Source organism: Nerophis lumbriciformis, linkage group LG22 (assembly GCF_033978685.3).
Source record: "Nerophis lumbriciformis linkage group LG22, RoL_Nlum_v2.1, whole genome shotgun sequence".
NCBI lineage: Eukaryota > Metazoa > Chordata > Actinopteri > Syngnathiformes > Syngnathidae > Nerophis > Nerophis lumbriciformis.
In genome coordinates this window covers 26833005-26858229 of record NC_084569.2, presented here as the reverse complement: position 1 = coordinate 26858229, position 25225 = coordinate 26833005, and the positions used below count along the sequence as shown (strand labels likewise).

General features: G+C 37.7%; 1 protein-coding gene across 1 annotated transcript in view; it reads left to right on the top strand.

The window, feature by feature from the left end:
• Positions 1–13421: 13421 nt before the first annotated feature.
• rtbdn (retbindin) overlaps positions 13422–25225 on the top strand; it is a 32989-nt gene continuing 21185 nt past the window's right edge. The window contains exons 1-3 of the mRNA XM_061973533.1: positions 13422–13555; positions 20695–20838; positions 20926–21025. Of these exons, the coding sequence (XP_061829517.1) occupies positions 20697–20838; positions 20926–21025 (242 nt within the window). The 5' untranslated portion in view covers positions 13422–13555; positions 20695–20696. The remainder of the gene's footprint in view (positions 13556–20694; positions 20839–20925; positions 21026–25225) is intronic.

Sequence of the window (25225 nt, the reverse complement as noted above, 5' to 3'; positions counted from 1 at the left end):
CGTTTTGCCTCTAACAATAAACGCTCTAAAACATTTACGAATTAAAACATATAAAGAAAAAACATATTTTAAAACTCATATAATAGTAGAACAATATTTATAATGTTTGTTCTGCTAAATAAAGTATATTATATAGGTATGTTGCTAATGTTTTATACATGTGTTTATTTTAAATAACACTTTGTTAAAATATTTTAAGGTATTAGTTATTTTTGAGCACATTTGACAATTGATGATAACCGTGATATTTTGGTCACAATAACTGTGATATGATTTTATTTTTTAACATTTCTAATTTACATAAACTTGTTGTAATGCCTCCATGTTTGTTTCGTGTTTTAACATTAAGGAAAGTTTGTATTGTTTATTATTGTTGTTTGGCACAGTTTATTTTTTAATAAGCTAAGCGTTTTATTAAAGTACATCACAGATTAACACTCGCACATGTCCAAAAAATTGCAACGTTGTACAAGTTGGAATAAGAATAATAGTAGTAGTTACAACGCACAAACTGTCTGTTGTTTAGAAACGTTTTTGAATCGTTGAAATGAAAATGCTGTACACAATGTGTTTGATGAATAAAAAAACATTTTATTGAAACAAAAGTTTTGTCACATCATTCAAGGTTTAGCCAATGCGGTAACAATGTCACTTTTTTACTTCTTCTTATCCTCTCAGGGGATAGAAATGTTTCTTTTTTTTATATAAATGATAAATGATAAATGGGTTGTACTTGTATAGCGCTTTTCTACCTTCAAGGTACTCAAAGCGCTTTGACACTACTTCCACATTTACCCATTCACACACACATTCACACACTGATGGCGGGAGCTGCCATGCAAGGCGCTAACCAGCAGCCATCAGGAGCAAGGGGTGAAGTGTCTTGCCCAAGGACACAACGGACATGACGAGGTTGGCACTAGGTGGGGATTGAACCAGGGACCCTCGGGTCGCGCACGGCCATTCTTCCACTGCGCCACGCCGTCCGACACGATGTATTATTTCGGTCGGAATGTGCACGGATTGAAATTTATACATTTACGATCGTCTTAAAGAGACAGAGACAGATTTAATGTCAGAGGTCATCCCAGCCAGAAACCAGATCCTTTGAGTACACAAACACATACACACGCACACACACGCACACACACACACACACACACACACACACACACACACACACACACACACACACACACACACACACACACACACACACACACACACATGCACACATGCAAACACACACACACACACAGAAAAGGGTTGGTATAAGGTTTAATTGATGTTGATTGAAACATTATACGTTTACGATTTTTACTGACAAAAACCAAACGTTATTTTCTTGAGAAAGCAAAAGGTCTTTTAGATTAGATGCCCACCCCAGACAGAGACAGAAACACAACAGTTTTGTAATATGTAATTAATTTAGTCGTTATTAACATACTGAGATGAAGAATATCTTATTTTTAATAAGGTTGAAAGTATCTCTCATCATTATTTTTCTTTGTACTCTGTAAGCACAAATATTTTGAACAATCTCTTAAACAGGATCATATCAGACTTCCAGGTAAACATCCACACTTAATGTCAAAGAGTGGACAAAATCAATTGTGTGATTAATCTTAATTCATACATAATTAATGCATTAATTTTTGATAATTCACATTAGCAAAGTTTTACAACCCAAATGTTTACATTTTTGTGTTACTTGTTATCCAAACTATACTTTAATATAATGTTAAAATGTACGCTTTAGCTATTTTCATTCAGTCCTGTTACCTTAACACATGACATAATATTCCTCCATAAGTCACATGGTCCACAGGTAGTTGCATCATTCACATCCTCTGCAGGGAAGGAACATTAAAAGTAAGTTTATAAATTGTTATGTATATTCCATCATATATAGAACACTATGACGGGGGGTTCAAATCTCAACACAGTCCTGTTACATACATTATTATTATTATTTTTAAATACATGTTTTTGTTGATGATTGTAATGTTTTTAGTGTCAACATGACATTAACGTACATGCCATAAGGTTATATTTCATCTAAAATCTCACTCCTGTTACTTTCAGTGCTGTTATTAAAATGTGTCATCTTCAGCTTCGGAACCTTGTAAAATGAAGTTGTCTTGGATGAAACAGTGAGTATTTTGAGTCGTGGAGTATGTGTTTTATCACATTTATAGCTTAGTTTTTATTAAATTTTTTAGAGGGAACAAATATACATAGATGTCATAAGAATGTGCTGTAAATGTATATTGGTTGAAATAATACAACATTTAAAAAAAAAAGCAAGAAGAAACACAACTAAACAAGTTATTTTTTTCCCACTCTTCTAGTACTTATCGGCAAAAAAGTGCTTCTATACCAAAGATAAATATTGTTTAAAAAAAATCTAAATTAGAAGTCCGTTTCAGTAATTTTTTATTTTTTTTCGGTCTTCCCTCCAAAAGATATATTTTATCACATTTAAAAATGAAAAAGACATAACTTAAGTTTATTTGGAAAATTACAACAATCACATGATTCAAGTTTTTTTTACCGTAATCATTAATAATAATAATAATAACAGACGACATGTTTATCGCAGGTCATTTTTTCGGTCTCCCTATTTTTTAATGAACGATTACTTCCTGCTGCTGTTTGCGGCACCTGCTGTTTGATGCGTCCCAATCCTGCGTTTATTTTGTAAAAACTACATTCCAAACGCTGTGAGTCAGACGCCACTTTGACCTGTGGGCTCCTTCTAAAGGCCGCCAATTATGCCTTAATTTTTCTTCAGTTTATTAAGAGGGAAAATGTCAAATATGATGGTAGAAAAAAAAATAACAAAATCAACAGCAAAAAAAAATGCTTCAAAAAGAGAAAATTATTTCACCTATTTTTTGGAATAATCGAGTTGTCAGAGTTAAATCTGGTGTTGCTACATGAAACATTTAGAGGATTTTTTACAAATACGTGATAAAAAAAGATGGGGTTGACTGCTTCACGCGCAATTATTACAAAACAATACGGTTTATTGGGATCATATTCAAAATAAACAATTAATACTCAAACAGTTCAACACATAGAAAAAAGGGAGAGTGAAGAAGCCAAACTTACTTGATCCAAATCATGTTCAATAAATATGAAGTGTTTGACACGATATTAAGTACAGTTCTTCTCCTTTGTTGTATTTTGAAAACACCATATGCTTATACTGTTTCTCAAACTGATACATATTTGATATTATTTCAAGCCTTTTTTTTTTAATTACATACTTTGATTCCACATACAAATACATACAATGTTGTGCATACAAATGTTTTAGAGTATGTTTAGATCTCAACTTGTTTTTCTCCCCTTTTGATGAGAAAAAATACTTTTTCTGCTAGCCTCTTTTGGCAACTTAAGGTTGTTTATTACTTATAGCTTGCACATATTATAAATTTTTTATATTATCACTCTTATTATATCTTCTTCAAGCTACAGATCCCTTTGATTAAAAAAGTAAGATTAATTACATTTTATACATCATAAATTGAGTAAAATGTAAATGAATGGTGGAATTTTGCTATTTCATACAACATCTAAATACATGCTTTATTCATCTGTACCTACATATTTCCTAAAAAAACTATTTTATCCTCAACTCATGACAGTAGAATATATAAATATAGATAAATAGATAATATAAATGTTGTGTAATGCACCAGGATTTTATGACGCCACATTTCTTCACTTAACACAAAAAGAATAATCAAATAAAAACACATTCTTTACAGTCTTTTTTTTTTATTTACAAAAATCAAAACAAAGCAGTGTGAAAATGATCAGATAAAATTCCATAAATATGTGCATACACATACATATTATCAGTGTTGGGTTAGTTACTGAAAACCAGTAACTAGTTACAGTTACTAGTTACTTTATTTCAAAAGTAACTCAGTTACTAACTCAGTTACTTACACCAAAAAGTAATACGTTACTGTGAAAAGTAACTATTTAGTTACTTCTTTTTTTCTTCTTTTTTTTTTAAAGCTCCCATTAATGCCCTTTTTGCCTTCATTTCAGTACTGTTATTGCACTGGAGAATAATACAATCTGTTGATCAACTTGACATGCATTTTTTTTTCCTTTTAACATAATTAATGAAAAACAGTGCAACATAAAAAGGCATTCCTCCTTTCTTTAAACTTGGACCAATGACCATTAATAAAAAACAAGTTTAAGTGCAACATAAGAAGAAACATCATCTTCCTTGAAACATAGGTAGTGAAATAAAGCCTGACATCTGGAGTGATGCTGCTGACTTCCACACTTGGAGCCATGGATTGTAGAATCCTTGTTTTCAGTGGCAGGATCATTGACACAGATGGTGAAGTTTCAGTGCTCAGTAGAGATGGAACACTTTTGAGGGGTTTAAGCACCTAGAGGACCTCATCTGCCACTCTCACGTCATCATCAGACAGGGTGACATTTGTCTTCAGGGTGTTGTGGGTCAATGCAGAGTATATAGCTGCCTGCTGCTCCAACATATCATAAGTGGAGTTCCACCTTGTTGGGACATCATGTATGAGCAGGCAGCTTTAGCATTTCTTGCTTTGTCTTAAGCACATGAGCAGCTGTTGTGCTTGGGTGGAAGTAAGAAACCTTCCTGATCCTCCCAAAGAGGCGCTCCATCCTATTGACTGAGATTCCCTTCTGTGATGCCAAATTCACTACATGTGCAAAGCACCTATCTGTGGTCCCAGTCCTGCCTCATTCTCTGTAATTATTTGATTTTTGGCATTATCACGTGTGACTGGGATATCTTTATCTTCCACTGCTTGTGTCAGTACCTGCGCAAGGTGACTCTCGTAGAGGGGGCATGTCTTCTCATCTCCCAGTCTGCTGTGATGAAGTGAGCGCTTATAGTTCCCCATAAACGTCCACCCGTCTGTCATGAGCGCAACAGATGATGCTCGGGATAGTTCATCCACAACTTTTTTCTTCTCCTGCTCATAAAGATCTGGCACAATTTTATTGCTGAAGTGGGTGCGCGACGGGATGTCGTAACGTGGTTCAAGCACGTTCAGCATGTGTTTAAAACCCGCGTTTTGCACAACCGAGTCTGCACTTATAAACACACCGATTCAATGGCGGGGGCGTTCAAGCTCCTCCGTTACTCCGCTCGCCATGACCACGCTGTGTGTGGACTGAACGTGCCAACAACTTTTTTTTTTTCACTTGTGTGCCTCCCCACACCCACACACACACACACATAGACTGCGCCTCTTTTCTTCTCTCCGGCTTGTGACAGAGGAAGATTCAGAAGAATGACACCTCAGCGCTTCTGTTTCTAGCCGATACTACATCAAAAGTAACGTAAAATAACACAGTAACGCATCATGTAGTAACGGTAACTAAATTACTGAATAAAAAAAAAATAACGCGTTAGATTACTAGTTACCGCCGAAACTAACGGCGTTACAGTAACGCGTTACTTTGTAACGCGTTAGTCCCAACACTGCATATTATTATGTTATTATATCGTATTGCATTTTGATTACAACTAAATATCTCAAATAGGAAAAAGGTGTTCTTGTATTTTTACTTCAAGTTGAGTTTTTTTCAGAAAGTTCAATACATTGTGTAAATAAATTGACAATTACTATAACAATAATAACAATAAGTTTGCAATACTAGCAGGGTATTACACGCAAAAGAAGACCAACTTTGAAATACTAGTACTCACAGCGTATTTTGAAGTATCCATATTTTTGCTTCGGTCACAGAAGTTTTTGTTGGTAAAATGAAGAAACATTTGTGAGTTAGAGGCAAGAAAAAGAAGTTTAGACTGCTGTTTTTTGTGTTGTTAGTTGAATGAATACGAGCTTGATGTGACTCAGAAGTACTGACTCACTCTTGATCATCGCGTCCGAGATGAGTCGCCCGCCATTTCTAAAAACCCTTTGTCTACTACTTTTTTCTTCTTTCTCTTCTTTTCTAACTCTTAATTCTGTAAAAACATCATCACTTAAAGCTACTGTATTGTGTGGAAAAGTGAAGTATGTATATACGGTGTATAAATGTACATGTATATATGTTTGTTTGTTGGCCAGCAGCATGTTCTCAAAATCAAATCAAACAAAAAATCGTAAATCATTTTTGACAGCTAGGTCGTAAATCATTTTTGACAAAAGGTAGGGACTTGATCTCTCTAATATACGTTGTCAAAAAGCATGTTGTTTCAACGTTGTATTTGTGTTGTAGAATATTAGTTGGGAAATTACCAAATTTCAATAGTCAAATCAATGTCACAACCTGACATTGATTAATTTGTCAAAAAGCATGTTGTTTCAACGTTGTATTTGTGTTGTAGAATATTGTTTGGGAAATGACTAAAATTCAATGTTAAATCAACGTCAGAACCTGACATTGAATAAACGTCCTCAAAAAGCATGTTGTTTCAACGTTGTATTTGTGTTGTAGAATATTGGCTGGAAAATGACCAAATTTCAATGGTCAAATTAACGTCAGAACCCAATATTGATTAAACGTTGTCAAAAAGTATGTTGTTTCAACGTTGTATTTGTGTTGTAAAATATTGGTTGGGAAATGACCAAATTTCAATAGTCAAATCAACGTCAGAACCCAACATTGATTAAACGTCGTCACAAAGCATGTTGTTCTGATGTCAGGTTTGAGGACCTAATTCAACCAGTTCTCAACGTTGTTTCGAAGTGCCTGTCCCAACCAAAGTGGGGAATAGGTCAGTGGAATGTATTGAAGAAACTCTCAATGGTGAAAATGAATGTTGGTCATTTAGTGAGTCAACAAAGATGGGTGACACAGCCGAGGGCCAGCCGAAGGCTCAAAGAACAGGCAGTGATCCAACTCTGACAAATGAGAATGACTGCGAGGGTACACAGCGAGCACTGATGGTCTGTTTTGTCCTCTCTCTCTGTTCCCCGAATAGCTCTTGCACAAAGGATATCGTTATTTCTCCTCTAATTACCAAATGGTGAACTGTTTGTCTGCCTCTCGCTCCTCCGCTCTCGCCCCCCAGAAATAAAGTGCTCTGAGCTGGTGACCCTGTGCAGTTATGAAACAGTCTGCCGGGTCACCGCGGTCCCTCATTTCTGATTCAGCTCCATCCATGAAATCTGTAAAGTGCTTCTCCTCTGAGACCATTGAGAGTGTTGTCACAGAGGACCTTCCATGCATGGGAATTAAGACAAACATATGTGAAGAGACAAGATTTCATGAGAATTTGCTAAATTGGAGGTCAGTCTATAACTCAGAACTTAAATATGGTCAACATATTTACAACCTCTGGCAAAAATGATGGAATCACCAGACTTGAAGGATGTTCATCCAGTTGTTTGATTTTGTAGAAATAAAGCAGATAACAGACATGACACAAAACCTTAGACATTTCAAATGGCAACTTTCTGGCTTTCAGAAACAATAAAATAAGTTGTGGTAGTCAGTAACAGTTTAATTTTTTAGATCAAGCAGAGTGAAAACATTATGGAATCACTCAATTCTTAGAAAAATGATGCAATCAACCTGTATATTGTCATTTCCAATGCTAAGATCTGCACCACAAATAAATCTGTTCATTATTCCGCAGATAAAAATGAATGTTCTCACATTGGAGAGCTGTAGCAGCAGGTGGATCGACATGAATCATGGCTCCAACATGAGAGATGTCAATTGAAACAAAGGAGAGGATTATCAAAGTTCTTCAAGAAGATAAATATTCACGCGCTGTTGCAAAAGATGTTGATTGTTTACAGTCAGCTGTGTGTAAAATATGGACCAAATACGTTTGTACAATCAACATGGGAAAGTTATAAAAGGCAAGCGTACTGGTAGACCAAGGAAAACATCAAAGTGCCAGGACAGAAAAGTTCAAGCACTATGACTTGAAAACAGAAAATACACAGCAAAACAAATGAAGAACAAATGGGCGCAAACCGGAGAAACCATCTGTAAGAAACAGCCTAAAGGAAAAAGGATTTAAAAATAGAAAAACTAAACAAATGTCATCATCAACATCTAAACATAAAAATACAAGGTTCCAATGGGCTAAGTAAAAGCAATGGCGGACTATGGATGACTGGATGAAAGTCATATTCAGTGATGAATCATGAATCTGCATTGGACAAGGTGTTGATGCTGGAACTTTTGTTTGGTTTTGGGTCCAATGAGAGTTATGAAGACGACCGCCTGAAGAAAACATTTCCAGAGTCATGACGATATGTGCTGCATGTCAGGTAATGATGGCTGCCATTACATCTTCAATACATGCACAAGTTCACTTTGTGTCTCTTATTCCATCAATGGAAAGGATGTTTGGGGATGATGAGATCATTCAGGATGATAATGCATCTTGCCATAGAGCAAAAACTGTAAAAACGTTTCTTGATAAAGACACAAGTTCAGTGTCATGGCCTGCAAATAGTCTGGATGTCAATCCAATGTCAAATCTATTGTGGATATTAAAGAAAATGGTCGATGGCAAGGACCTGCAAAGATGACCTGACAACAGCAATCAGAGATAGTTGGAGCAAGACTGATGAGGAGTTCTGTCACTCGTTAAGTTCAAATTAAAGTTAAAGTACCAATGATTGTCACACACACACTAGGTGTGCCAAAATTATTCTCTGCATCGGACCCATCACCCTTGATCACCCCCTGGAAGGTGAGGGGAGCAGTGGGCAGCAGCGGTGGCCCCGCCCGGGAAGCCATTGTCCGTTGTCTACATTTTCCCCCTACAAAATTAAACAACTGAATGAACATCCTTCAAGTCGGGTGATTCTGCACAACCGTGGAGGCCACACCTCACATCGCATCACTTTTTGAAATGTGTCAAGCATGGTATACTGTTTCATGTCATTTCAATGTTTATCAATCAATGTTTATTTATATAGCCCTAAATCACAAGTGTCTCAAAGGGCTGCACAAGCCACAACGCCATCCTCAGTTCAGATCCCACATAAAGGCAAGGAAAAACTCAACCCAGTGGGATGTCAATGAGAATGACAATGAGAAACCTTGGAGAGGACCGCAGATGTGGGTGACCCCACCTCTAGGGGAGACCGAATGCAATGGATGTTGAGTGGGTCTAGCAAAAAAAATCCACCACACCTTTAATTGCAATATATTCCTAACATTGTCTGACTAATTATTTCCTGCTAAGCTTTCCTTAAGGGGGTCCTATTATGCAAACCCAACCTTTCTTACCTATTGGTCCGGTCACACCCTTGTGACTGTTTTGGACCGTTTGTGTGGTGTTTTTACTCTTATTTTGGAGTTTCACTTTTCCTGTCTTTCCTCTGAGTACTGGATCCCACACCTGTTCTTCATTGGCAACCAGAACACACCTATACCCGGTTGCCAATCAGTCTTCTATTTCAGTTTTCTATTGTTTGCACTGCTGTGCATAGGCACAGCATAGGCACGTGTAAATAAGCAAAGCGATAGCGCTTTGCTTCCTGAACAAAATAAGTTCCATGTCTGGCATACTTGCCAACCCTCCCGGATTTTCCGGGAGACTCCCGGAATTCAGTGCCTCTCCCGAAAACCTCCCGGGACAAATTTTTTCCTGAAACTCTCCCGAAATTCAGGCGGAGCTGGAGGCCACGCCCCCTCCAGCACCATGTGGACCTGAGTGAGTGTTGACAGCCTGTTTTCACGTCCGCTTTCCCACAATATAAACAGCGTGCCTGCCCAATCACGTTATAACTGTAGAATGATCGAGGGCGAGTTCTTGGTTTCTTATGTGGGTTTATTGTTAGGCAGTTTCATTAACATCCTCCCAGCGCGGTAACAACACACAACAACGGCAGTCACGTTTTCGTCTACCGTAAAGCAGTTTGTCTGCCGTAAACAGCAATGTTGTGACATTCTTAAACAGGACAATACTGCCATCTACTGTACATGCATATGTGACAATAACATCTACGGCGTTTAGAGAGTGCAGTGCACAACTGCGCACACAAGGAGACGAAGCAGAAGAACGAGGAAGATACAGCCGTGGCGACGTAGACGACGAGTAAGATGAAGAAATACGCTTGTAAGTTCCAAGCCGCAGCTGCGATTGGACCTGGATAGCCTCCGGGAAGAAGTAGTGGACTACCAAATGCTTGGCAGTGAAGATCTTCCTCAGGAAGCAAAGATTGACCGGTTTTGGGCCATGCTAGGGAGAGATGGAAGATTCTGACTCCAGTGCATTTGATGAAAGCACTTTTGTGCGTGCCACACAGCAATGCATCATTAGAGCGGGTGTTCAGCATGGTTAGAAAAATAGTGACAGAGAATAGAACAAGGATGCAACAATGAGTAGATGAGTGTTATGTGTGTGTATACGTGTAAATAAATGAACACTGAAATTCAAGTATTTATTTTATATATATATATATATATATATATATATATATATATATATAGATATATATATATATATATATATATATATATATATATAATACAATATATATATATATATATATATAGCTAGAATTCACTGAAATATATAAGTATTTCTTATATATATATATATATATATATATATATATATATAAGAAATACTTGACTTGGTGAATTCTAGCTGTAAATATACTCCTCCCCTCTTAACCACGCCCCCGCCCCAACAACCCCCCCCCCCACACACACCTCCCGAAATCGGAGGTCTCAAGGTTGGCAAGTATGATATCTGGTGCGCGGATTAGTTGCACTCGCCTTCTTTTGTTTTTTTCCACCATTAGTTTCGTGTTCTCCCACTCCCAATTGAGTGTGTTTTCCTTTGTCCGTATTAACAAACATTCTTTTTATTCACCATCTGCCTGTCGTCTGCCAACGCTACCTCCATGCTCGTGACGGATACCTGCTTTTATTTATTTGGGATCTGCGTAAATCTCGAAAATGCAAAATCTAACCATGGAGGCATTACGGGGATATTTATAAAACAATATTGCCTTCCTTCATACTTCCTCCAAACTAGTCGTTTGGAATTTGCCCCAATTTTGACGTTTTTACCAAGTTTGACGTCAGCGAATATCTCCATATACTGTATGGTCAAGTTTTACCTAAAGAGCTTTGCGCGAGACCGCCTTTGTAGTCTGACGCTGTAGTCAATAAGCTCCGTCTTTTTCTCTATCCTCTTGTTTTGGGGCAGACTGGTTCGTAAAGGCACATGCATCCTCCACTGTTGCCATTTCTAATACAAAGTAGCGTATAGTTTGAATCCTAATCTGTCTGTGGACTCGCTACGGAAGCGGTAAAAAGTACAACAAAGATGGCTGGGAGAAGACTGTTCAAGAGCGAAAAAATACATGAAAAAAATATAGAAAAATAGAAGAAAAAAAACATAATATGACCCCTTTAAAGAATTTCTCACAATGTATGGTCATTTTGATGGCTAATATGTTGCAATGTCCAATTAAGGTAGTCATCATGTTTCCCAGTCTTTGGTTTTGAGAGGCGAGTATGTAGGCCACAAGACGCTCTCCATCTGCTGCTCTGTGGCCAAAAGCTTTAGGAGGGAAAGAGCGACGCACCAGGGATTACCATGGCACACTGGGTCCAAGCGGAGGTGAGATTAAAACCCACAAGCATTGACACACACGCACACGCACACACACACACACACACACACACACACACACACACACACCCGCACACGTACACGCACACGCAGACACACATGTCCCACGCACATCGGGAGCGTTTCAATGTGTTCTCAATGTGGGTGGAAAGACGGCCTCAGACTGGCATTATTGGCAAGGTTTCAGCAGACATGTAGAGTAGGTCTGGGCTCAGGTGGTAAAAATAAACCCAGCCTGGGCAATTGGTTTAGGTGCGAGCCGGAAGTGTTTTGCAACACGTTGCTTCCTGTTTGGTTCTGCGGAGATTTGTGTTCCCGGTGGTCAGCTTAGCATTCAATTATAAATAACCTCATCCAACACTGTCATGTGGGGGGGTGTTTATGTGTACAGTATGTGTGTATGTATATATACATATCAGAATCAGAATAGTTTTATTGCATACATATAGATATGTAGACTTCTAAATATAAATATGTATATACATGTATATATATGTTTGTACATATATATATATTTGTGCATAAATGTATATGTATATATGTACATCAAATATACACTATATTGCCAAAAGTATTTGGCCACCCATCCAAATGATGAGAATCAGGTGTCCTAATCACTTGGTGTATAAAATCAAGCACTTAGGCATGGAGACTGTTTCTACAAACATTTGTGAAAGAATGGGCCGCTCTCAGTGATTTCCAGCGTGGAACTGTCATAGGATGCCACCTGTGCAACAAATCCAGTGGTGAAATTTCCTCACTCCTAAATATTCCAAAGTAAATTGTATTATAAGAAAAGTGAAGGGTTTGGAAACAACAGCAACTCAGCCACCAAGTGGTAGGCCACGTAAACTGACAGAGAGGGGTCAGCAGATGCTGAAGCGCATAGTGCAAAGACTTTCTGCACAGTCAGTTGCTACAGAGCTCCAAACTTCATGTGACCTTCCAATTAGCCCCCGTACAGTACGCAGAGAGCTTCATGGAATGGGTTTCCATGGCAGAGCAGCTGCATCTAAGGCATACATCACCAAGTCTATTGCAAAGCGTGGGATGCAGTGGTATAAAGTACGTCCCCACTGGACTCTAGAGCAGTGGAGACGCCTTCTCTGGAGTGATAAATCACACTTTTCCATCTGGCAATCTGATGGACCAGTCTGGGTTTGGAGGTTGCCAGGAGAACGGTACATTTTGGACTGCATTGTGCCGAGTGTGAAATTTGGTGGAGGGGGAATTATGGTGTGGGGTTGTTTTTCAGGAGTTGGACTTGCCCCCTTAGTTCCAGTGAAAGAGACTTTGAATGCTCCAGATTACCAAAACATTTTGGACAATTCCATGGGATGGCAATTCAAGTTCATATGTGAGTAAAGGCAGGTGGCCAAATACTTTTGGCAATATAGTGTGTATATATATATACACATATAAATATATATATATATATATATACACACATGTATATATATATATATATATATATATATATATATATATATATATATATATATATATATATATATATATATATATATATATATACAGTACATATATATATATATATGTGTATATATTCATATATACATACATATACATACATACATACATATATATATATATATATATATATATATATATATATATATATATATATATATATATATATATATATATATATATATATATTTAAGTTGGTGCAGGAATATAACTGGGGATTTGGTAAACGTCTTTATTGGGGGATTATTGCAGGAGAGAGAGAGAGAGAGAGAGAGAGAGAGAGAGAGAGAGAGAGAGAGAGAGAGAGAGAGAGAGAGAGAGAGAGAGAGAGAGAGAGAGAGAGAGAGAGAGGAGGGGGGCGAGTGGATGGGAGAGAAATGTCCTTCATATAAACCAGACACAATCAAGCAGGTAGCACAAGAGGAGGAGACTGGAGCATCTTTTTCCCCGCCAAGTGCGTGTTGGAGAAAACCAACCCAGGTAAATGTACACCTTTATACAAGCTCAACCAAGGAATATTCAACTAAATGTCTATGTTTTTGTATTTTCACCACTCTATTACAGCTTCACTTTATTATACACATTTGCTTTATATGTCCTCTTTCTACGGTTGTACTATTTTGTTTCTCTGGTGAATCCATTCCTATCCTATTCTGCAAAATATTGTACTTGTTAAAGTCAGAGTTTACGTTACAAATCATTTAAAAAAAGACAATTGTGTTGGAGTCATAGCACGGTTTGACCATCTTAGTGCACCCTTGCAAGTGTTAGTCTGCCTCGGGGGTCACGCCGCCAGCAGGTAATTGTTTAATTCGGGTGCGGCAGCTTGTCAGATTACACAACCATCCGAGCACAGTGTCTCAGTCCCACCTAATCAGGCTCACCACGCTATTAGGTCACCACACGCAGAGTTGAGGAGGGGCGGCTTTTAGACCAGGGGCCTCAAACTTGTTGCCCGTTCTTTAACGTCATGGTTTAGTAAAAATGACAGGAAGACAAACATTGAGTATGACAAAAAGCAACATCCTGTAAGCAAGCAGAATCCTCCGACCATTACAGGGCAAATCAACAGTTTAAAAATATAACATTAAACTAGATGAGGCAATTCCTGGAGGAATTGCGTGTGAAATCCTGGATTTTTTTTTTTAATTATTGAGGTAGAGCACACAATTCCCTAAACAGGTTGAATATTTTGAAGTTGGAAGAGTTTGAATCAGATGAAAAATGTGGGAGTTGTGGAACTTTGAAGAATGTCCTATTGATTTCAATGGAAATTTCCAAAACATTTGGAAATTTCGGGAAAAGCGGAATTTTTTGGGGAAAATGGTAAAAAAAAATAAAAAATTAAAATGGTCTGAATGAGTTAAAATGTTTGGTGTTGGAATTTTTCAAATCGGTCGAGAAATGTTGAAGTATTGAATTGAGAAACGGTATTATGGAATTCCTGGAATTTCGGGAAAACTGGGAACTATTCCAGTTGAAAAAAACAACTTTGTTTTGTCCTGATTGAGAGGAACGGTTGAAGTGGGTTGAAAAATGTGGGAGGAGTAGTCGCCAGAAAAAAGGGTGGAAATCGGGCTTTGGAATACCAGGAATTCTGGAAAATCCTATAAATTTTTTTGAACTTAAAGGGTAGTATGAATTTCCAGAATGGTGAAATGTGTTGAAGGTGGAATGGTTTGAAAAATTTGGAAATGGTGGAAGTTTGAAAAATGGCCAATTTATTTTGAATGGGAATTTTTTTTTTTATGGCAAAGTCATGAATCTAATCATGCTTTTTTTTATTCAGGGTTTCACAGAAAAAATGAAAAATGTATTTTTGTTATAAAAATTATATAACCTGAAATGATAAAATGAATGTTTATGTTGTGCAATGACAGTGTGGATAAAAACAAATTCGTAATAGCACGCGGACTAATAACATCTTTTAAAAAATGTCAAAAGAAATTTTTAGGGGAAAAAAAACAGATTTTAATCATTTGTTTTCTTTTTTAACTACATTTTTAAAATAATCAATTTGGAATCGGAACGAATAAAACAAATCACCACCCTTATTCAGTGGCGGGCTGTGCGTTTCCCACCGAGGCCTTCAGCAATTTACGACTTCAATGATCACCTCTCAAAATGGTTAGAGTGTCAGCCCTGAGATCGGTAGGTCGGGAGTTCAAACCCCGGCCGAGTCATACCAAAGATTATAAAAAAATGGGACCAATTACTTCCCTGCTTAACACTCCGCATCAAGGCTTGGAATTGGGGGTTAAATCACCAAAAATGATTCCCGGGCGTGGCCACCGCTGCTGCTTACTGCTCCCCTCACCTCCCAGGGGGTGATGGGTCAAATGCAGAAAATCATTCCGCCACACCTAGTGTGTGTGTGACAATCATTGGTACTTTAAAAAACAAAAAAAACAATATTGATGTCACCACATGACCATTGCTGGAGAAATTCTATACAGGAACACATTTACGCACTACTGGTCATTTAATCGCATCAACAGTGTACAAAACAGGCTATTTTCTGGCGCATTCAAAAATCAAACCCTCACGGTATTGTCAAAATTACACTAATTGTAAAAAAAAACATATTAAATTTGACAAAATTGTTAGGCCTTGGCAAAAATGAGGACTCAGTTGCAGACGGGAAACGATTGACGCAGGCTTTTATTCAACAGTTTCTGAGAACTCTCTTCAGATCGAGTGAATAAACAAATGGCTATAAATTCTATACTAGACACACTAGAGTAAAAAGGAAACAATAAACGGAATATCACTCCCGAGGGAGGGGAAAAAAGGTGAAAGCAAAAAAATCTACACCGTTCTAATAATAATAAAAAAACAATCTACGATTAACTACACTAAAAGAAAAAACAAAAAGCTATAAACAATGGTGATGGGTCCGGCAACACCGATGCATCGGCGCATGCGTCGAGCTCATCGAGCAAAACCCTGTGTCGGTGCGCGTACCGCTTTTAGAAAGTCACGTGACCGATCATGAGCTGTTTTGGTCACGTGACCGATACACGAACTGTGTCGCACTGACGCCTCCTCTGTGCCCTGTGAGCGGGTCTTTTCTACAGCCGGAGAAATAATAACTAAAAAGAGAAATCGTCTAAAATTTAATACGTTGGAAAAACTGTTTTTTTGGAATAAAAATGTGTAAAAAAAATAAATAAAAATTCACAATCCACAAGCATCCTCATTCACAACACGTTCTCTTAGATTTCCATGTTATGATACATGTTCATATTATTTATTGACTGTATCTAAAAAAGATAAAAATATATTTTTATTTAAATGAAGATATGAAATAATCCTAAATGAAATACAATAACTTGGTTTATATTATTGTATATACTAGGTCATAAAATCAGTGTCAGTTGAGTCGGTCCATAGGTTGCCTGTAGGGATTTTTAACGTCCAGCAGATGTCAGTATTTAGTGACACAGTATCGACACAGTATCAATACAGTTTTGCAATGTGTCGAAACGCTTCATGACGCCTCATCAACCCATCACTACTACACGGTTCTAATAATAAAAAAAAAAAATCTACGATTAACTACACCAAAAGAAAATCGCTCACGAAGATGAGACAAAAAGCTATAAACAAACTACACTATAAAGGGCTAAGAAAACTACAAATTAAAGCGCTCCAAGGAGGGAAAAAAGAAGGCATAGCACTATGAAACTAGCTCCAAAAAACTGACCAAAAAACTTTAGCAAATCAAAATCAGTCTTCTTCAGAGGGTACAAAGAAATTAAGGAATAAAGCGACTGTGGAAGACGGCTGGCGGTACACGACGAGACGATATACTCTGGCAACAAGACAGGGGAAGACGAAGGCTTTATACACACATGAGGGAGGGTGACACAGGTGGGCACAATCAGGCAATCAGAAAAGACATCAGACCAGTGACACAGGAGGAAGAGCAAGTGGCCTGAAACGAGAGAAGGATTAGACTTTCAACATAAAACAGGAAGTTTGCCAGACAACCCCAAAACAGGACTTCCCTCACCGCAGTGTGACAAAAATAGAGAAATTTGTAGCACTAGTGATGGGTCCGGCAACACCGATGCATCGGCGCATGCGTCGAGCTCATTGAGCAAAACCCTGTGTCGGTGCGCGTACCGCTTTTAAAAAGTCACGTGACCGATCATGAGCTGTTTTGGTCACGTGACCGATACGCGAACTGTGTTGCACTGACGCCTCCTCTGTGCCCTGTGAGCGTGTCTTTTCTACAGCCGGAGAAATAATAACTAAGAGAAATCGTCTAAAATGTAATACGTCAGAAAAACTTTTTTTTTTTTTTTTTAATAAAAATGTGTAAAAAAATTAAATTAAAAAAATTCCCAGGCCACAATCATCCACAACACGTTCTCTTAGATTTCCATGTTATGATACATGTTCACATTATTTATTGACTGTATCTAAAAAAGATAAAAATATATTTTTATTTAAATGAAGATATGAAATAATCCTAAATTAAATACAATGACTTGGTTTATATTATTGTATATACTAGGGCAGGGGTCACCAACGCGGTGCCCGCGGTCACCAGGTAGCCCGTAAGGACCAGATCTGTCGCCCGCTGGCCTGTTCTAAAAATAGCTCAAAGAGCAGCACTTACCAGTGAGCTGCCTCTATTTTTTAAATGTTATTTATTTACTAGCAAGCTGGTCTCGCTTTGCTCCACATTTTTAATTCTAAAAGAGACAAAACTCAAATAGAATTTGAAAATCCAAGAAAATATTTTAAAGACTTGGTCTTCACTTGGAATAAGCGGTAGAAAATGGATGGATGGATGGGTCTTCACTTGTTTGAATAAATTCATTTATTTTTTACTTTGCTTCTTATTACTTTTAGAAATACAATTTTAGAGAAAAAATACAACCTTAAAAATGATTTTAGGATTTTTAAACAAATATATCTTTTTACCTTTTAAATTTCTTCCTCTTCTTTCCTGACAATGTTCAAGTAATTTTTATTTTTTTTATTGTAAAGAATAATAAATATTCTAGCTTCTGGTTTTTCGACGAAGAATATTTGTGAAATATTTCTTCAAACTTACTATGATTAAAATTCAAAAAAATTATTCTGGCAAATCTAGAAAATCTGTAGAATCAAATTTAAATCTTATTTCAAAGTATTTTGAATTTCTTTTAAAATTTTTGTTCTGGAAAATCTAGAAGAAATACTGATTTGTCCTTGTTAGAAATATAGCTTGGTCCAATTTGTTAAATATTCTAACAAAGTGCAGATTGGATTTTAACCAATTTAAAACATGTCATCAAAATTCTAAAATGTATCTTAATCAGGAAAAATTACTAATGATGTTCCATAAATTCTTTTTTTAATTTTTTCAAAAAGATTCAAATTAGCTAGTTTTTCTCTTCTTTTTGTCGGTTGAATTTTGAATTATAAAGAGTCGAAATTGAAGATAAACTATGTTTCAAAATTTTATTTTAAATTTTTTCTTGTTTTCTCCTCTTTTAAACCGTTCAATTAAGTGTTTTTTTCATCATTTATTCTCTACAAAAAACCTTCCGTAAAAGGAAAAAAAAAATGTACGACAGAATGACAGACAGAAATACCCATTTTTTTATATATATACATTTATTTAGGTATTCTTGTTTAAATCACACTTACGTGTAACTTACAAATGACAACATATTTATTTATTTAAGTGTGTATCAAACTGGTAGCCCTTCGCATTAATCAGTATCCAAGAAGTAGTTTTTGATTTCAAAAAGGTTGGTGACCCCTGTACTAGGGCATAAAATCAGTGTCAGTTGAGTCGGTCCATAGGTTGCCTGTAGGGATTTTTAATGTCCAGCAGATGTCAGTATTTAGTGACACAGTATCGACACAGTATCAATACAGTTTTGCAATGTGTCGAAACGCTTCATGACGCCTCATCAACCCATCACTATGTAGCACCCATTCGACGCCGTATAAGCCAGTGTATCCCTTGTAGTCGGTTGATTCGAGTGGAAGTGGCGGGCATTTCCCCATTTCATCTTTAAATATCCTTCTTGAAAATGGCCTTGCAAATATATATCTGCCACCTAATCAACGTTTTGCTGTCCTTCTTTGTGGGTTTCTCTGCTTTGGCTCGGCTCCAGTGCAACACTTCCTGCTTTTGTAAAGTGCAACTTGTGATTGGATACTCACTTGGGAGTGACAAGTGAGTATCCAATCACAGGACGCGTAAATGTAACGTTCAAGGTGAGGCCAGCTAGAAGGCCTTGCTGAACAACAACTGGTGATCTGATTGGCTATGGCAATTGTCTATCAACTGTATGTGCCCGTTCACTTACAGTGCACAGATATTGGTGATACTGAAGGCAGATTTGATACAGCATGGCAACATAAGCTAGCTGTATTCTGATTGGATAAAAACTAACCTAAAAACAACAGCTCTGCAAGGAGCATAATATGACATGAAGAGAATATGAATAATTTTAGATATTTAGGGAAAGTAAATAAAAAAATACTTTTATCTTTAATTATGATCATGATTCTCTGGTTATGTTAGACCAGTGTTTTTCAACCTTTCCTGAGCCGAGGCACATTTTTTTCATTGAAAAAATCCAGAGGCACACCCCCAGCAGAAAACATAAAAAAATGAAACCCAGCAGCCGATATTGACAATAAAAAGTCGTTCTCGCAATTGTTGGATATGAATTCCAACCATAACCAAGCATGCATCACTATAGCTCTTGTCTCAAAGTAGGTGTACTGTCACGACCGGTCACATCACACTGTGACTTATTTGAAGTTTTTTTGGTGTTTTCCTGTGTGTAGTGTTTTAGTTCTTGTCTTGAAGTGAATTATATTTACATAGCGCTTGTTTTTTTTCCTCTAGTGACTCAAAGCGGTATAGCTCGGTTGGTAGAGTGCCCGTGCCAGCAACTTGAGGGTTCCCGGTTTGATCCCAGCTTCTGCCATCCTAGTTACTGCTGTTGTGTCCTTGGGCAAGACACTTTACCCACCTGCTCCCAGTGCCACCCACACTGGTTTAAATGTAACTTAGATATTTTGTTTCACTATGTAAAACGCTTTGAGTCACTAGAGAAAAAGCGCTATATAAATATAATTCACGTTTTACGCTCCTATTTTGGTGTTGATTGTCATGTCATTTGTGGACGCCGTCTGCTCCACACTCTGTAAGTCTTTGCTGTCGTCCAGCATTCTGTTTTTGTTTACTTTGCAGCCAGTTCAGTTTTAGTTTTGCCTTTTCATAGCGGCACTCGCCTTTTGTTTATTTTTGGTTTAAGCATTAGACACCTTTTTACCTGCAAACCATTGTCGTCGTTCCCGACATCTACAAAGCAATTTAGCTACCTGCTGCCACCTACTGGTATGGAAGAGTATTACACGGTTACTCTGCCGAGCTCTAGACAGTACAGACACTCAACAACGGCACATTTAGGAATTATAATTACTGGTTTGCAAAAAATATTTTTAACCCAATTAGGTGAAATTACATAATCTCCCACGGCACACCAGACAATATCTCACGGTACACTAGTGTGCCGCGGCACAGTGGTTGAAAAACAATGTGTTAGACTGCCCCTATGATACAAATGTGCTGTCTAATGCATTGACTTCCATTGCAGACATGCTTCTGTTGATATGCACACTTTGGACCACAGCCCTGATAGGTGCAATCAGTTCGGAGGGGGTGTGTCTGCAAGATGGCAAGCACAAGGCATCTCCCGGCCCGGAGCCTCATCTGAAGGAGTGTTCGCTCTATGCCGACGGTGAGTGACGGCATGTTGGCGTGATTAGAAACAATCGTGTGACAGTGCAGTGACACATTGACTGACAGATGTCCTTGTTGCTTACAGACAGCTGCTGCACTCAGGAACACGTCCGGGACATTTCCCATCTTCCCTCTGCCAGCAATCACAACCAACCTTGGGACAAGTGTGGGCCCCTCAGCTCTGCGTAAGCTTCCAGGAATAACACAATGCACATCATTTTATGACAAATATATGTAATATGTAGTCAATTTCAGTCCCTCCAAGGACTGTTGCCGCATAAAATGCCTGAAAATTTGCCGATGTTTTGCGGCTTGTGAACGGCTCCCAAACTAACGGCTCACACCGTCAAATCCGTTCTCATCGTTCACTTAAAAAAAACATTAAAAAGACTTGATTCGTTTGTGAACGTCACATCGCTAATATTTACACAGGATGATTCTGTAAATGTTTTATTTACATACCAAACGGTGTCTGTAACAAGGCAGTAAAACGGTCGATCAAACAAAACAGAAGTCATCATCATGGACACACTAGCTGCGCAAGCTCGCTCTCCAATCAGCTAAACAGACTCAATAACTCCACGGTGACATTTTGCTGAATTTACTGACAAATTTGTGAAAGTGAAACAAAACAAAAAGAATGCCATTGTAAGTTAATAATACTAACACAGAAACTCGTAGACGTGTTAGCATACTAGGTCATGCTAATGACACTTGCTTCATTACACTACGATAGCACGTGCAAATATGCATGAAAACACTCCTACAGAGATCACACATGGGACGGTTTAGTAAGTATGAATTGTTTTAGTCATATTGAAAAATGTATAAACGTTGCTAGGAGTGATGAAATAAGAATCCATAGAAGTAGAAACGGCTAGAAGACGTAACGGTACTTCTACTTCCGGTTTAAAGCTCAGTCTAAACAGTCCGCAGTGAGGTAAGTCGTCTAAAAGATGGCGCCATACGACAAACAACAACACACCATTCGAGTGTTTCTGCTTGGGTTTATTGAAAACTATTCAATACAAAACATTATAGCCGCAGCGAAGAAAAATCCGTAGGAAAAAAGTAGCGGTTTATAGTCTGGAATTTTGGGTACTGTAATGATGTTTTACTTGTTTTACACCACACAGATTTAAGATTAGACATTAGATGGCAGTAAACGTACATACCGGTAATCAAAATTCATTGTCAAATTCCTGTACTGTTTAATGCATTCTGACTAATAATAGTAATCGTCAATTATAATTACAGAAAAAGAACACCAACAAAGGCTTTCTTATTGTTGAGAACAATTCTATAGCAAATTGTTGTTGGTAAATGAGAGACGATGGGATTATCATCACACTTCAACCTCTCTAACATGTAAATGTTGCCTCTGGGGCGGTATAGCTCGGTTGGTAGAGTGGCCGTGCCAGCAACTTGAGGGTTCCAGGTTCGATCCCCGCTTCCGCCATCCTAGTCACTGCCGTTGTGTCCTTGGGCAAGACACTTTACCCACCTGCTCCCAGTGCCACCCACACTGGTTTAAATGTAACTTAGATATTGGGTTTCACTATGTAAAAGCGCTTTGAGTCACTAGAGAAAAGCGCTATATAAATAGAATTCACTTCACTTCACTCTTTGCTAGGTCAGCATTACAAACAAAAATCGTTTTTTAATCACCTAACCCTGGGTAAATAAAAGTTCAATAGATCAGTGTTTTTCAACCACTGTGTCGCGGCACACTAGTGTGCCGTGAGATATTGTCTGGTGTGCCGTGGGAAATTATGCAACTTCACCTAATTGGTCCAAAAAATATTTTTTGCAAATCAATAATTATAATCTGCAAATAATGTGCCTTTGCTTAGTGTCTGTGCTGTGTAAAACTCGGCAGGGTAACCACATAATACTCCATGTCAGTAGGTGGCAGCAGGTAGTTAATTGCTTTGTAAAATTCGGAATGTGTCGGGTGAGACGAGGATGGTTTGTTGTGATCCCAATATGCAGACCACATCGGGAGGAAGTGTGCAGGTAAAAAAGGTATGTAATGCTTAAACCAAAAATTAACAAAAGGGAAAGGGACAGGCAATGGCTATGCGAAACGAACGTAAAACTGAACTGGCTACAAAGTAAACAGAAAGAGAATGCTGGACGACAGCAAAAACTGACAGTGTCCACAAAGTACGTCCGTTCTTGACATGACCATCAACAATGTCCACACAAATAAGGATAGCAACAATGTAAATAGCCTTGCTTGCTAACATAAACCAGGTGTGCGGAATAGCGTTCAAAGGAAGACATGAAACTGTTATAGGAAAACACCAACAAAACAGAAAAGGCCACCAAAATAACAGCGCAAGACAAGGACTAAAGCACGACACACAGGAAAACACCAACAAACTCAAAATAAGGCAGGACGACCTGGTGGAGTTTATTTTTTTAACGTTTTCTGCTGGTGGTGTGCCTTCGGATTTTTTAATGAGAAAAAGGTGCCTTGCCTCAAAAAAGGTTGAAAAACACTGCAATAGATACATGAATAAACTAGGAAGTAAATGTTTATAAAAGGTTAGATGTTCCTGCTTTGTCTACACAAGAAACAAACATAAGTTTTGATTAGACAGTTGATGTGTGCGTTTGAGCGCCGCTCAGAGACAAGTTGTGTGAAAATGATGCTGATTGGCCAAAATATGCGGGAAGTTTTGGGCACTGGACAAAAATGCGAGGCATTGCATAATTTGCTGGATTTTGGTTGATTTTTGCACACAGTGACGTGATCGCGACATCACAAATTCCTGGAGGGACTGATTGGATGTTTGGGGAACTGATGTATGGCGTTTGTGGTTTCACGGTCACATTTTTCCTCCCACATTAAGACTTAGACTTAGACTTAGACTTCCTTTTTATTGTCATTCAAATTTGAACTTAAAGGTTCCATTGCACGATGAAGGGTTGTACCCTTCTTTTTTTTTAAACGGGCATGGCGGCGCGTCGTTGTCACATTCGTACCGACCGATTTAACGATTAACGTAAAATCAAAGGGTGCCATAGTTGGTTACCTTTGCTGTACGTGCCGCGACGTCTGGTGACAGACTCTGTCTACACCGACTCAAATAATTGGCGGGCTCAGTGTACATTTTATCATCAACTAAATGAACACACACAAAAGTGCCGAACAGTTCTACTGTAGAATACCGGTACCAGTTCTCGGTCGCTGGGAATTGGTACCCGGTACAAAAGAAAAGGTACCCATCTCTAATGACTAGGGATGTCCGATAATGGCTTTTTGCCGATATTCGATATTCCGATATTGTCCAACTCTTTAATTACCGATACCGATATCAACCAATACCGATATCAACCGATATATACAGTCGTGGAATTAACACATTATTATGCCTAATTTGGATAACCAGGTATGGTGAAGATAAGGTACTTAAAAAAAGAATTAATAAAATAAAATAAGATAAATAAATTAAAAACATTTTCTTGAATAAAAAAGAAAGTAAAATAATAAAAAAACAGTTACATTGAAACTAGTAATTAATGAAAATTAGTAAAATTAACTGTTAAATGTTAGTACTATTAGTGGACCAGCAGCACGCACAAGCATGTGTGCTTACGGGCTGTATCCCTTGCAGACTGTATTGATATATATTGATATATAATGTAGGAACCAGAATATTAATAACAGAAAGAAACAACCCTTTTGTGTGAATGAGTGTGAATGAATGGTTTTTTGGGTTGGTGCACTAATTGTAAGTGTATCTTGGGTTTCTTATGTTGATTTAATAAAACATTAAAAAAACGATACCGATAATAAAAAAAACGATACCGATAATTCCCAATATTACATTTTAACGCATTTATCGGCCGATAATATCGGCAGGCCGAAATTATCGAACATCTCTACTAATGACCCTTACCCAGGATAATGGCCATTCATTTGACACAATTAATCACAATATTTGAATCAAAAAACTAGAACGGTATGGCATCAGAGGGTTGGTCTTAAACTGGATTAGAAGTTATTTAACGAACAGGAAACAATACGTGAAGCTAGGCGAACACACGTCTACAACGCTAAATATATTCTGTGGTGTACCTCAGGGATCAATACTAGGACCAAAAATGTTCAATCGCTATATGAATGACATTTGTAAAGTTACAAAAGATTTAAAGTTAGTAATATTTGCGGATGATACAACAGCGTTTCGTTCAGGGGAGAACGCACAGAAGCTAATACAAATAGTAACAGAAGAAATTAAGAAATTAAAAAGATGATTTGACAAAAACAGACTATCTTTGAATCTCAGTAAGACTAAAATAATGCTATTTGGTAACAGTAGTAGAGAAAGTCAAACACAAATACAAATAGATGGAAAATAAATTGAAAGAGTAAA